The 15,918-nt window shown below is 38.9% G+C and overlaps 1 protein-coding gene across 10 annotated transcripts in view; it reads right to left on the bottom strand.

Annotated features, from left to right (window-relative positions):
• The window catches only part of mapk10 (mitogen-activated protein kinase 10), a 39,165-nt gene extending 27,555 nt beyond the window's left edge, over positions 1–11,610 (bottom strand). For 8 of the 10 annotated variants that reach the window (XM_051412121.1, XM_051412122.1, XM_051412117.1 and 5 more), the window contains exon 1: positions 11,272–11,607. Coding sequence is in view for 8 of the 10 variants with exons in the window: in XM_051412117.1 (XP_051268077.1) it covers positions 11,272–11,274 (3 nt within the window). In the remaining 2 variants the exon portion in view is untranslated. Of the gene's footprint in view, positions 1–11,271 lie in introns of all 10 variants that reach the window. The other 2 variants (XM_051412120.1, XM_051412126.1) reach the window with 2 other exon arrangements.
• Between the last annotated feature and the right edge of the window lie 4,308 nt (positions 11,611–15,918).

Below are 15,918 nucleotides of genomic sequence, written 5' to 3'. Positions count from 1 at the left end.
TTTATCATGGCCTTTTTGAGTACAGAATTCTTCAACATGAGATGGAATAGTTGTTTTACACCTCTGCCGGTATGGACTTGAATTCTCCCAGAAAATGTCCTGCTGTTCTCTCCACTCTGTCCCCATCATTCTCAATAAAAGTGAGAAAAACAACAAGTCACCACTACCCCTCTATATACAAGAATTGGCCAATATATTGATTCTTCATCAGAGTGCAATATAGCGTGGCAACAATGACCAATGTCTTTGTGTTCCAAGGATGCTGGAATGACTTGGGATGATAAAAATGACCCGAATAGCTGTTGCTATCAGGAGTGAAAGATAATAGGTTTGTTGATGACTTCCTGGCAAGCTGAAGACTAATATTACTCTCAGGAATAGTATGACATTTTAGGAAACACACTTCCTTTCTTGCTGAGACTTACATAAGAAGATTGATACCAACTTCACTTTCCACTTTCATGTCGGTCTGTTAAATTTGAAGCTACCAGTTAGCTTAGCTTAGCTTAGCATAAAGACTGGAATCAGGGGAAACAACTAGCCTGGCTCTGTCAACGCTAACATAATCCACCTACAAGCTCGTCATTAACATGCTATATCTTCTTTGTTTAATTTGTAAAACAAATGGGTTTACAAAGGGTTATATGTCAGACTATTTCTGTTCCATACTGACAGAGCAGAGCCTCCAGGAAGTGACTTGATCAAACAAAGTAGATATAACATATTAAAGAGTTGGTAGGCAATTTCAGATCATGTCTTTATGCTAAGCTAAGCCAACCCGGCTGCTGGCTGTAGCTTTACATTTAACACACATACATGAGAATGGTATCAATCTTCTCATCTAATTTTTTAGCATGAAAGCCAATAGGTTTATTTCATAAAATGTCAAATTAGTCCTTTAAAAAGGTGAAAGCTTTAATATTTATCCACAGAGGGTGAAAACCTTAAAATTCCTCAGAACCCACATCAGCGAGGACCTCACCTGGTCTCACCACACCCACCAGCTTCTGAAAAAGCCCAGCAGAGACTATACTTCCTAAGAAGGCTGAGAAAATTTGGCATGGCAACCAAGATCCTCAGCAACTTCTATAGATGTACAGTCGAGAGCATCATCACCAGTTCAGTTACAGTGTGGCATGGCAGCTGCACTGCTCAGGACAGGAAGGCTCTCCAGCGTGTAATAAAAACTGCACAATTCATCTCTGGAGCAGCCTTCCCATCACTACAGGACATCTACACAACCAGGGTCATCAGGAGGGCCCACAACATCATAAAGGACAATTCCCACCCACAACACAGCCTCTTCACACTCCTGCCGTCAGGGAGGCGCTACAGGAGTGTGAAAGCAAGGACAAAAAGACAAACAGTTTCTACCACCAGGCCATCAGACTCCTAAACAGTATAGGATTGGTTTAAATATAGATTTGCATGTTTTCTGGAACTTTTTTGTTGGCAGATCTGTTCAAAACATTACAAGGGAGGAATAAAGAGGAAAGAAAGCTCTGAATGATATGGCTCCCACATTAAGCAGGATCGCCCACAATGACTCTGACTTCAAGGGTTTTCCAGGTAATGATGCTCCCAACATATGAATGTTCATGTCTTCTGAATAAATTGATATGTGACGTTAATGTTGGCATTGAAACTAATAGAAAAAACATTTCTGCAACAATTGTAACCGAATGGTTTGTTCTGTCCTCATGTTTCACAAAATCTAGAAATTCTAGTTTCTGGACACAAATGTATCACTTAGCTCCACCAGCCCTCCAATAATGTCACAGTCAAGGCTTTAGTGTCTCTGCTAAATCCTAAGGGAGTAAGACAGTGTTAAAAAAGAGATGTGGGACATAAAGGCGTGAGATTTCTGGTTTGCCCTATTTATCTTGACCTTTTACTTTAGACCCATGCAGTGTGACAGTACAAAGTGATGGCTGACATTCTTACTGTCTGCATTAACCACCGGATGTGCTGCATTTGTATGAGCCATATGTTATAGCAATGTGTACCCTCAAATGCATTTATGAACTGATTTACTACCCGCATTACTGGGGGAATCAGAATAATCATTCATTGAGTGAAATGAGAATAAAGTGGAATAAAAACATGAGAAGGAGAATAAATTAGGGAATGAGAAATAATGCATAAGGAATGGTACGGTTATGAAGAAAGAGGGATTTAGAAGTAATTTTTGTGCAGTTGCATTCCCTTAAACCGCTACACAAATTTCACATCACAGCTGTATGTTTGACATGACTAACATCACTGCCACCACATTAGCCTTCACAATATTTGTTATTAATCTAACAGGTCAACACTGAATAAGCACCGCCACCTAGCTATCTATATCAGTGCCTCTTTAGCCATCTGTGTACATAAGATATTAAACCTCTCACACAGCCAATCTTTTCCTCCCAGCAATAATTCAAACACCACCTGGATCATCTCTGAAAATGACAATAGGCTGCGTGGGCAAACGTACATAGCTTACTAGTTAGCGCTATATTGTGGATATTGTGGTGTTCTGTTTATTTTGCAATATAATCAAATTATATAAGACAACAAAAGTGTTAAAAATAGGTCATACTGCTGCTAAAATGTGAGCGGTTCGTTAAATGGCTGTTTTCTGATGAGATGCATTTTGATATCAGGATTAGCAACAAGCCTCCCACCACCAACAGGACAGATATATGGTAGCTACATATTTGTTTAGTAAGAAGGATAGAAAAACACTGATGAAGAGAAAAGAAAAACAGAATCATGATGTTATAGCTTTTAATTTCTGTGCTGAAAAACCAACTCATGATAATGCGGATGTGAGTCTTTTTATATTACCCTGATGGATTGTCTAAGATGTGACGTCAACCCTTTCGATGTCTGACCCAAAGATTTGGAGCAGAACCATAAAAATATGCAGCATCTTAACTGGATAAAGACTAAAAACAATTTACCTTGGAGCTGTCATTTTGGAACATGTGCAGCTTAGCAATAATGAGGTACGAAGTTGCATAACTTTCATAACATGAAGAAAAAAATGCTTTGTGTAATTATCAGGAACAGATAATCATGAAGATGCGGTGAAAATGACAAATCAAGTCACCCTACAGCTATTTATCCCCTTTGTGAAGCCGACAGCAAGTGAAACAGCAGATTCTGTGCTTGTCTGTTTAACCCTCTGACCAGATTCTGCTGATTGTAGTCATGGTTGAAATGCTGCTCTGGTTGCAGCTAAGAATACACTCAGCACCAGCCCAAATGTCCATATATCATTCTGACTACAATATGTCTCAACAGTGCAAGCCAATTCTAGATGATTGAGAGGTTGAATAAGCAAAAAAAATGGAAGACGTTTGAATTTCCCTTTTCTGCTCCAGCCTGATAAGGAGACAGTAGGGGAGAGTGGGGGAGTTCAAGGCATATACAAAAATATCAATAAATATTGTACTGAATATTATTCATTTTTTATTTTCCAATAAACTTCAAACTACAAAAAACACCCTAATATACAAGATATGGGCACGTTTTGTTATGTTTTTAACCACGTTTCAGCTGTGCATGCCTTGTCCTGCCAATAAGACAGTGATGGAGTGTCAACTGCGAGTTAAGTGTTTAGTGTGGTGAGGATCAGTTAGTACCAGGAGGGTGTGGTGTATGCTCGTAAGACAGCCACAGAGTAAAACTGTTGATCAACTTTAAGTTAATGAAGGAGTTACAAGAAATGAAAGCTGTGATAAAACTAACAGATGCAGCCAAACTATATATATATATATATATATACTTCCACAGATAGGGTTTGGTTGGAACTCAAATAGGGTTGAGTTTAGATATCATGAACATTGAGAAAATGGTAGCATCATCTTCTGCAAAATAAAAGACGAGAATCAGGGGAACGTATTACATAACTTTTGCATGATATAAGCATCAACCCCTATTTTCTCAAAGTTTTCCCTTCTGTATAATACTGCTCGAGGCTTTCTCAACAGTGTTGCTTAGCGTTGCATCAGAGTTTGGAAAGCAACAGTGCTTCTGCCCGACGTACAGGAGATCTGGACGCCTTGCAGTATAGATAAAATTTCCAATTTGTAGCAGTCAGTAAGATGTAAGCAGTGCTGACATATCCTTGACTGTTGATGTCTGATAGTGTATTTTGAATTTCTACCAGCCTGTGATCTCAAATTCAAACGGGTTTATGAGACAACTCTGAGCTTGTGAAACAGACCATAGTCTCTGTCTCTCTCTCTCTCGCAAACACGTTCAGACACAAACGTATTGCACAATTACAAAAGGCCAGGTCGGTTACACTGATGAGACAAATGTTATTAAGAAAAAAATGAAAGAAAGAAAGAAAGAAAGAAAGAAAGAAAGAAAGAAAGAAAGAAAGAAAGAAAGAAAAAGACAAATCAGAGAGTAGGTTTTAATTATCTTGAATGGGCTAATGCACATTACTGATACAGCAGACCATTAATCTCCAGTACTGGCCTTGCTGATGCTGGATTGTGCTGGTGTGTGTGCATGTGTGTGTGCTCTGCAGTTGTGGCTGGTCCTTGGTATTTGTATCCTCGGCATTCTGTTACATCCGCCCTCATGGGCACAACAATGCCTCAGGCAAACCAATGATCACTGCAGACTCGGGAGGAAGTGTCCCGTTGTATAGCAGTAGCTCTCAATCCCGACATGATCGACGGTAGGATACTTTTGGTTTTCTGTTTTACCTGCTTGTTTATCAAGGTGCATATCAGCCTCTGATCAGATGACTGGCGGACCAGGACTGAGAGCAACTCTTATTAAAAATGTTGACGATGTTGGTGTGAATCAAATGTAATTAAACTGTTATGGCCCAACACACTAGTTTCCCAAACATCTGGTAGTCTATGCTACCAGATAAAAAGCTTATATTAGCTACTTTTGTTAGATATTTGTAGCAGTTCATTAAAAAGTGAAACCAGACACAAACAAATAGTGTACAGCTCTTATAAAACTAACTAAATTTAATGTTAATATTGGATTTTATCTAGATGTAACCACCAGCGATGGTGGCCTTGCAGCCATGTTGACAGGGTTTTTTTTGACTGACACCGTTGTGGTCTGAAATTATCTATATTTTCTATTTCAGTTTCACCCACTTAGCTGCTCGTAATTACAAACCTGCACATGAATTCAGCGTTACCAAAGAGGCCAAAGAGTAAAGAAAACCACGAGGCAACGGGGAACATGCTTGTATTTAAACACTGGACATTTTTAACTAAAGTAATAGTCAGTAATAATATTAACAAGGGCTGCATGCATTCCATTTAGTTGTGCCAGAGACAGGGGGAGGTGTAATTAATGACATTTCAGTGACATACCACTTAGGATGCACTATATCAGGAATCCAGGTATAAACATGATATATGATCTATGATAAAGGTCTTTGTGTATGCTGGCTCAAAAGAATGGAGCTATCATTAATGTTATTAGTTACACTTGTGAAATTTCTGTGATGATTAAATGCAGTCAAAAATGCTGGTGATGAAACAGAGCACACTTTGTCTGATGGGAGTTAAAAATACACAAAGACAATTCACCCACATGTGAACGATGACACATTTCTTCCCAAATATTACACACTATTACACCAAGCATTGTATTCACATAATGAAGCCCTATGCCTGATTAACCAAGTTCGACCAACCACAGCATGACACCAACAGAAGCAACGGACCCTGCAATAACATGCAAACAGCCCGTTTAAAAATGTTGCTCTGCCAGGTATGTTAGCCAGCAAAGTCATGATTCTGTGTCATCAGAAATCAGACATTTCTTTGGCATAGCAGGTTTATGGATACATTCATCTGATTTAGTGGTTAAGGTTAAAAACCTACACACTGTTATTACAGGGGAGGATATGAGCTATTGCCCGTGTGTCATGAGAGTCCATTTCATTACTTGTTGGAGAAGTGCAGCCAGGGGACATGTCATGCCAATATGTACTAAAAATGTCTCTTGACTGAAAGGCGTGTTTGACCAGAAACACTGGTAAGGAAACATTCTACACAGATTGCTGAAAAATAGGAATATCTTGCCTTACTCGTAATGAATAATGTGTGGCTAAGGTGTTACAGCAGCAGGTGTTTGAAATATAGAATAATGAGGTGCATCTTTGAGTAGCAATTAAGTCCCACTACCATTCACTCTGCTTTCAGTATGTATTTCACAGACTGTTTCTGACTCAGCGTAGCCCACACTATAATATATACAGGAAGACGTGTGCGTGGTTTCAGTAATCCTTAAAGCCATATAGGATTTAAGTTATAGACAATGTTTTATGTCTGCATTAAATAGGTTGATTGACTGCTATAACATTAGAGGGCTACTGATAAAACACAATGTGCCTGTTAATGTCCACTACACACCAGTGTTATTGTCTCCTGTCGTATCCATCTTTGCTTCCTCTACCCTCACCACTCTTCTTCCCTCTGTCATACTTTCAGGCTCATCCACATTTTACCAATGTCACCATTCCACAACATTCTCCATCTACGGCTTCATTCTCCCCTCCATCCTCAACACTGATGAGAGCTTGCGTTCTTCCTTTCCCTGCTTCTCTTTTGTCCCTCCCTCGCTCCCACCATTCCTGCTCCCAGGCTCCCAGCCTTTCGCTGCAACCGTCTCCCCTCCCCCTCCCTCGGAGCTCCATTGTGAGTGCTTGGTTCAGCAGCCTCAGCCTCTCCTGCAGTACGCAGCCTTGCCTTGCCTTTGCCGTGCAGCTTGAGCCAAACGCAGTACAGCCTCCCATTTGGGCTCAGGGGAGGGGAAGGGAAGCACTTCAAACTGTAGATCCCAGCCAGGAAAACAACACAGCACTGACTCCGAGCTCATCTACAGGCTGTGAGAATCTGAATGTTCGCTGACATCTATTGATTTGCTTCTTTACAGCTGAATTACACATATCCTCTCTGTCTCTGCTCTCGCCTGTCGCCTCACTCGCATCCCTTGATTCACTTTAAGTAAACAACAGACATGTTAGCCGAAAAAACTGCTTACACTGCAATTTTCTGATAAGCCGCATGGCAGCAACATGTACAGCTTTGGCAGGTGCATAAGTACATCTATCTGATTTACAGCTTTTCTTACAGAACCTGAAACTACTCTGGAAGGGGAAGAGGACAAGAGCGGGGCACTGTGCCTTCAGTAAAAAAACCTCCTGAATAGTTATCTATACACATAGGATAATACAAAATATTTTATTTGATCAGAGACCTATTCTGATGCCATGGTTACGGTAGATAACACTTTCTAAAATAGACCACTGCTGCAAAGGTATTCACTCAATAGATTGTACCACACCTTGTACTTGATGTATTAACATTTCTCATAAGCCCAAATCACTCATATGTGCATCCAAATAACAAACTGGATTATGGATTTTCTTCTGGAGTGCACCCAGAGAAAATGTGTTGATATAAGGCAGGTTTTCAGCATTGTATTTAGTCTGGAATTAATGATCTCCCTAAAATCCTTTTGATGGCCTCTGAGTTGCTACAATGTTTGACCCTTAGTGACTCTTAATTCTCTTTACAGACATGCTGCAAGCAGATTGGGACCGAATCTGACACAGCTTAAAGTCTTGCACTCAGCTATCTGCAAAAAGCAAATAAAAGCCGCATATTTGTCAGATCAAATCCAATTATGTAACTGTGCATCTCTCTCTGCAGGCACATTTCTCTGTTTGTCTGTGGCGGTAAGCAAGACTGCAGGCTGGGGGAATCAACTTTCATGCAGCAAGAATTTAGTTTCATTTATAAGAATATGTTAGAAATCTAGGTGTGCCTTTTCATTATTGTAATTTGATCTTGCTAACTTTAACAGGTTAAGACCCAATTTACTGAACATGAATTTAAGATTTCTTCTCTTTTTCCTCCAACTTAAAACAATATATTTTTGAAGGTCGGTGTTGCTGATACTGTACATGGGATGATGAATCTGATTGATTGTTTATATATAAGATATATTCAACCCTATTTTGAAGTATGGCTTTGGTATTTGCTGTTTCTCTCTATGTACATTTTTCTATACTGAATTGTTAATTGTTTATGGGTGTTTATCACCCTGTGCAGTTTGGATGGCTACCAACACCTGCCACCATATAGCTTGTCAGCCTATTGGTGTGCATGATGTATAAATATGGGTGTGGTTTCCATTTTTCAACAAAGATCCAGGTAGGATTGAATTGTCGTCATAAATATATATATATATATATATATATATATATATATATATATATAAACGTTTGTGGCATGGAGTAAGTGTTCAGGCATTTTTGTCATTGTTTTCTAATTGCCTTACACCTACGTGATAAGTGTATAGTTACTCTCCTTCAGACAATAGTTGTGTGAAATTTAATGTCAGCAGTTATTTTCATAAAAGCATTAAGAAGCATGTTTTGATTGACATCAGGCCGGGTAAATAAAATTCAAGTGGGTGAAAATACAATAAACTCCTTCCTGAAGATTATTATTTCTGCCTTTTGTCTCATTACTGCCTGACTGCACGTTGCAAAAACTTCCCAAACATGATGCTGAGTGACCTACTTCTTCACCCTAACATACTTTTTCTTAGCCAAAGTATTTGTCTATGTTCTTGTTTTTCCTCCTTGTTTAGTTATGTACCATGACATAACTGCTGGATTTAGTGAATCTGGGTTTGTATTTGAGCTACATGGAGGGATGGATTATTAAGACCATAGTAGTACACAGCTAGGAGCAACACTTAGCCACGGTCATTGGGTGGTGATAGACTACGCGAGTGTTCCTCAGTAATCCATCCTCTTATAATGACGACTTTGACCTTCCATATAATCATGACAATCACAGCAGAATGGCCGCCAAAAGACTGATGAGGACATTTAAGTAATTGATAGTCAGCAAGAATTGTTTTGGAAAAAAGTCCTGAACTTTTCACATTCAGCAACCTTCATACCAGCTACCCTGGACTGGACTTGTATTTAAATATTTGCGTTTTTTGTGAAAACACTGGTAGCATTTTATCTCCACAATGTTTTCATGCTATTATGAATGCTTCTAGTGAAGATGCTTGTTTTGTTGGTGTCTTCCAGGCAGCCACAATACCAGAATCCACATAAATCCTGTAAGAGCATTCCTTTATATTGTGTTTATTTACTTCACTCTAGTTAACCCTTTTACCTCTATCAATTCCCAATACAATTATTAAAGTATTTTTTTAACCAAAAACCCAGATATTTCCTATCATGTCAGCTGTTTAATTGTGAGGATTGTTGCTTTTCATCATTGTACACTCAATTTATTTGGGGTTTGAACTGTAAATTAGACAAAACGAGACATTTGAAGACATACATTTGGACTTTTTTCAGTGTTACATAGCATGTTACAGACCAAACAAATAATCGATTAATCAGAAGAATAATAGGCAGATTAACTGATAATGAAAATAATCATTGGTTCCTCATTTGGTTGATAAAACGTGCTTGCAATCTCACCATTATCTCATCTTTATACATTGCTTTATTCTGTTACATAACAAAGGATTAGTATACTGATGCTCCCAAGTCTGTTAAACAAAATGGAATTAAAATGCAACCATCATCTACTGCAAGATAACAATGTTGTGCTGTTGGCTATTTCCATTGATGATTTTCCATTGGATAAACAAGCTGCCCACCTCAAAATCAATATCAGCGATTATCATTTTGTGTAGACCCGCAGTGGCTACTAACTCAAATAAAACAGACTGTTCTATAAACTGAAGCTACTTTAGCAATTCAGCAGAAATACTGAAGAACTATTCAAGACACGAGATCAAGATGATGATGAAGAGGGTGAAGAGAAGTAGCCTATTTATCTATTAAAAGAGAAATCTCACTCTACTTCAGCCACTGCAGAAACACCCATAAAAAGCTTTGTTTAATTGTTAAGCGTGTTCCCTGCAGCACTTTCACAAGCATGGAAGCTTGCTACTGAATAATTCAGCACCCAAGGTCACAGCGCTAAAAACCTCTCTCTTTCCTGTCTCGAACATGGAGAGTTTGTTGTGACACCTTTAAACCTTCACTGACTCCCCCATGCACAGCACAACACCAGTAATTAGTCTATGACTGTGGGCATGCACCAAACAAGTATGTGGAAGAACGCAAAATTTTAAAACGTAAGCATAACAAAACCAGTTGTTTTGTTCACAAATTAACTGGAAGCTCAGTGTGATGCGCTCCTTGTACCTGTGCAATCAGCATAATAGGCAAGGTGGGTTTACAATGTCTTTCCAATAATCCATGTGCAGAAGAAAGCCCAAAACAAAGCAGGTGTGGATAAATTGCCTTTCTCTGTAGCTTCATCTCTTTTAATCCACTGTGTCCTACACAGAATGTAGCCCACATTAGGATGAATAACATCCCATCCCCTCTGCGTTATGATTCCTTTTTAGTTTAACATTAATGACAAAGCCTCCACAAACACTTAAAAGCTCCAGTATAACCACCACTAAGAAGAAGAAAAAAAATACTTATATGAATCAATAAATCAGCCTGGGGACAGCAGGGTATCTGGTTTTTAAGCACTTCTGATGGATCTGAGGCTGAATCCCTGGTGAAGTAATGATGGTCTGCATAATGCACAAGGTGCGCAGCTGACTTCTGAGGGGGAGGATGGACAAACTCTGCATGTAGGCCTTTACAGTATGTAGCCCATACTGTTGTTGAAGAGCATCATCCATTTTTGCACCACTTCCAATCAAAATTCATTACACAACAGTCAGGTGTGTTCATTCCACCCTAAGATTAGTCAGGCTATGTGGACAGAAATAAATAAATGCATGATTAAATGGGACAGATTTTAAAGTCAGAATATGAAAATAGCTAACAAAGAGAAGAAGCTTGGGTAACAGCCTGTTACGTGATGTTATCCTCGATGCCAATTCAGGCACAAACTAAGGACTAATATTTTAGCCTATTGCAGGATGTTTGGATGGAGATGGAGAGCGGATGCACAACACTTAGTCAGGTCAGGACTAACGCCATAATGAAATCCCCGCACAGTGCTGCTGCTTGTTATAAAACAACATCCGCGGCGGTGAATGGATCAACATACGCTTCATTTTCTTTTCTTTCCCGTTTTTTATTATTAAGTCGCCGTCCCTTTCCCACCGAGGCATCGCAAGTGGACTTCATTAACCTTCCCTTCCAATCAATATTCATCACTCCACCCTCCAGGCAGCTGGGGTCCAAAGCATCCAACATTAAACAAACCCAACCCGGGGCCTTACCATTCCGTGCCAGCTGATGACGATCCCAGTCCGGTGACAGTCCTTTTCAAAACATCCCGACGGGAAACATTGCGGTGACCATAGCTGAGGTTCTTAATTTAAAACAAAACGTTCATAAAAGATGACCAAGAGGGTGAAAAAAAAAGACCACACACACACACACACAACAAAAAAAATAGCGATGAGGAACGGAAAAAGAAAAAGCAGAGGTGGACGGAACCGAGGTTTCGCTGATGCTGAATCACTCTTCCCCCAGTTCACCACCTTGCAACCATTGTGCTGCAAGATGCTGGCTGTACCATTGTGGATCCTACCAGAGCAGAAGGGAGAGGGGAGGGGGAGAGGAAGGGGGTATAGGGAAATATGTTGCCATAGCAACCGAACAGGAGCACGTCTGACGTCAAAGCCCGAGCAGAGAGAGAGAGAGAGAGAGAGAGAGTGAGGAAGAGATCACATGGAGGCTGTGTCTCTGGATGGGAGGGGGCCGTGTGGGAGCATCTCTCTCTGATCCCATCCTGTACCGTCCCGCCGGTGCGCGACCATGAGGCTCAATGAGAATATGCAGCCGGGTGTTATTGGTTGGGATTGTTTTCACTAAGCTGCCCACATCTCAGAGCTCTCATCGGCCGACTACAGTTGTGCTTTACAAGAGACAAACATGGATGATCATTGGTCTTAACTGTGGATTTAATGGTGGTGGTGGGGGGAGCAAGGCACATTTTTATATAACACATTTAATTATAAGTAAACTTAATGTAGGTATACAACAACAAGTAACATATACAAAGGAACATAAACCTACTTAAATGTAGCTATGCTGCATATTTGGACATGTGTTTTAATAATGTATAGCTTTTGAATGTCATTTATTCTGTTTCTTATTGCATAATATTTATTTTTAAATAAATCTTTAAACATACCTCAACTAATCTTCCACTCCACTATAAATTAGTGACCTTTACACTGACATTGGACAAACTGTACATCCTTTAAGGGTGTATAAATGTATATATATATAGTATATGTACAACTCACCTAAAATATATATAGTTTTATTTTAATGTCTTTTTAATATATTATGTTCTAATTTAAATATCTGTATATATGTGCTATGTATGTGTAGCATGAAGGGGCTACAACTTATGTACAAATGTATTAATTTAACAAATATTTGTTGTACAACCCTGTGTTGTAAAATGACAATAAATGAAGCTTAATACGTCGATACATATTGCTATGATTCCTCTTAAATATCTCACATTTTTAAGTAATGCCTAAAGTGTCCAGAAAATAAATAATCACAGTGTTCTGGCATAATTTATCCTATCTGTCATTGTGTCTGGATTAACAGCAGCACACATATGCCAAAGGCACTTAAAGCCTCAGGTCACATCTGTACAGTCCAATAAGGCCACCTGGTAACCTATGCTGAATGCAAAATATCATTTTGAAATAGATTTTTAAAGCTGCAATCCCAGTTTTAAAGCTGCATCAACAGATTGTTTGTGCCCATTTGAAGAAAGGGAACCTGACAAATGTAAGAGAAACATATTTTGCTGACTTCAGGGAAATAAATATCGGGGTGTTTGCCTTTCTTCGCCAGCTAGTTGTTAACTTTGTTTGTCTGCGGTTTGGTGTTGAGCAGGTTGGCTATATTTAGTCTAGATTTCTTGTTTTTTTTTATTTTGTTTATTCAAATTTTTTTATTAATTTTGTTTATTCAAAACTGAACATTGCTCTCCCACTTTCACAAGGTTATTTACTGCTGTTATAAAGGCATCAGTCACACTTGTAACATGACAAACTTGAATAACCTTTCTCAGTATCAGTGTATGAGGAGCTGTAACTCTATCAGGTATACAATATGATTAAACAAATTGCAGATACGAGCCTGAAGAAGGCTCTAAAGGAGATGGAATTAAATTTTTTGAGGTGGCTGCTGACAATGAGATACGCCCTGACCTTAGTTTCATTAGAAGATTATTAAAACTTACGACACTGTTGACCTCTACAGCAGTGAGAGGTAATTGATGTTATTTTGGATTTGAAGCTTAATTCTGCTCCTCAGGCAGCTGCAGTCTCAGTCTGTGTGTCTCACCACCTCTAACAGCTCTCTAACAGGGTTTGCTATGTGATATACTGCAATAATGCACTCAGACACAACCCCTGACGAAGCATAAAAGGTGTTCAGACAGCACAGGACCACCTGCCAGGCGCTCTGTGCCATAGGGGTTAAAAACAAGGATCCATGTTCCTCAAGTTAGCACTAGAACAATTATCACTCAGACTTAGCCCAAGATCATAAGCAAAGCAAGCAAGGGAAACTTTATTTACATTTATTCCAAGAGGAGGCCTGATGCCTTGCACAGAGCGTGAGCTATCACGGGATTTGCAGCCACACAAAAAAGGTGGATAGTAGATAACAAATTAGACACAAGTGAACACAATTAATACATATAAAATAAAGAAAAACAATTAATAAAATAAAGGCCAGTAACCAGTAAAAATAAATAACAAATTCAAAACCATTAAAAGTAACACTAAATAACAGTTACTAATAAACAGTTGACCAGTAAAAATAAGACATGTCAGTGAAAACCAGTAAAATAATCATGACTAAATAAAATAATAATAGAATAGCAGTTAAGACCAGCAAACCATAAAGGTGCAGCTACAGAGGAATGATTTCAGTTTAGTTTCAGGAGATAGATGATCGTGAAACATCTAACACGAGTTGAGCAAAACAGCTAAAGATATAAATACCCTGCTTGAACAAGACATCCAGTTTTTTATATTTTTGTATGCCTAAGTTAGACTGATTTGGATGCTTAAGGTAGGGTACACGCCTGAGAATGACCAGAGCTACAAACATTAGCCTTCTCATGAGAGCAGATTCATTTCTGATGGCTCTCTGACACTTTATTGACATGGCGAGTATTTATTTTAACCCTACGCAAGCTAAAAAAGCAGTGAAAAGGAACTCCAGGAAAGTTTTTAATGCTCTCCAGCTGGACCCAAAGGCTAAACTAACCAGTCAGCAAACCACATGCCTTCAAACCACCAGGTGCCCCACATTTCCAAGACTGTCAGAACAGGCATAGCCACTCTTTCAAGGCCTCAGTGCAAATCGCCCTTGGGGCTCAGACCAGCACTGATGAGGAGGTATTAAGGACAGTACTGACAGAAATAGAAAGAGGAAGGAATCCCAAATTCAGAACCCCACTGATACACTTCAGAGAAATACTTACCCAGAGCTTGTTACCCCTATCAGTGTCCTGATGGGGCCCTTTTTGCCTCAGGTACAGAGGTTAAAAGCTGTGAGTAAGACTAGACACAGCACTAACAGATCACTCAGCCAGCAGTTATCCGACACTAACAAGTTTCCTGGTAGAAATGGGTGATAAATTGATTAAAGCTGGTGAACGTCAAGACAGCTCACATACCAAAGAAAAGTCCTACAACTACCCAGTGACTCAACTCATTCTTATCCTCCTTTCCTTGGAAATGTCATGATCTGGAAATGAGGAGGAGGTTTAAAAATAAAAAGTCTTGTCATTCAGTTCCAGTTTCTTTATTGAGGCAAGAACATCCACTGCAATCAATCACCCTGCACTAACAGTGCCAGTCCGAGCACAATCTCGAATAACTCGTGCTTAAAGCCATCCATGGAGCTGTTTCTCGTCTCTAGTGATATCTATTCCACATCAGACAGGATAACCGAATGCCTCATAAGCATTTCTGTTCATTAGCTGAGACTAGTTTTGAGTATTTGAATGGGATTTAATAAATATTTTACTCACATATGCATCAGATGGTGTTAAGAAACAAAAATGATTGTTTCAGGCCCTCACATGTTAGGCTTTGTAGCTAGATTTTACTTGCTAATGGTACATCAACAATCTAATTTAGCAATTAGCTTCAATGAAGGCTAAAGTCCTAATTACTAAAAGGAAAAGTACTTTGATATAATTAAAATTGTCCTTGTTTCTTGTCATTAACCATTGTGTAACAGCATGGACCTCAATGAAACATTAACGTTTGTGATTAGATGAAAGTCAAAAGTCACAGTTGTATCATTTGTCTATCAGATGTACAATTTAGAATGAATAATGGGCTCCAGTCTGTATCTCAGGGCCCACAGTGGGATAATCCACATTCTTCATTATATAGTAAGAGACAGACTCATTCATTGCTTCTAATTGCTCAATTTTTTTTAGGTTACACTGGAACCAAATCAGCTAAAGCTAAAACTGTATAAAGAGATAAAATATGTGCACCGAATTACAATTTATCTAAGGGGAAAATGACTCACTGTCTCTGGTTAACACACAAATGTTGTACAACAAATCTCCTCTCTGTTTGTGAGTTGTTCTGTTGTGTCTCCTTGAGCTGACGCAATAAAAGTAGTTACTATAATTTGTTTCATATTGCAATGTCCTAGAAATAGATTTAGGATGAACACACTGGTATAGTCATAAAAGTACAACAGGTGCATGTAGGATATAAGATTGGCCTGAATAGTAAAATGGTTACAAGAAATGTTTTTTTTAGATTGCATTCAGAAATATGTAGTATGTATACTTATGCAAAAGCCTTTACAGACATGTGTGGAAACAAAAATGTCCAGTAAAAACAACATATCTCCAA

This window comes from Dicentrarchus labrax, unplaced genomic scaffold (assembly GCF_905237075.1).
Source record: "Dicentrarchus labrax unplaced genomic scaffold, dlabrax2021, whole genome shotgun sequence".
NCBI lineage: Eukaryota > Metazoa > Chordata > Actinopteri > Moronidae > Dicentrarchus > Dicentrarchus labrax.
This window is presented reverse-complemented; position numbering and strand designations above follow the sequence as displayed.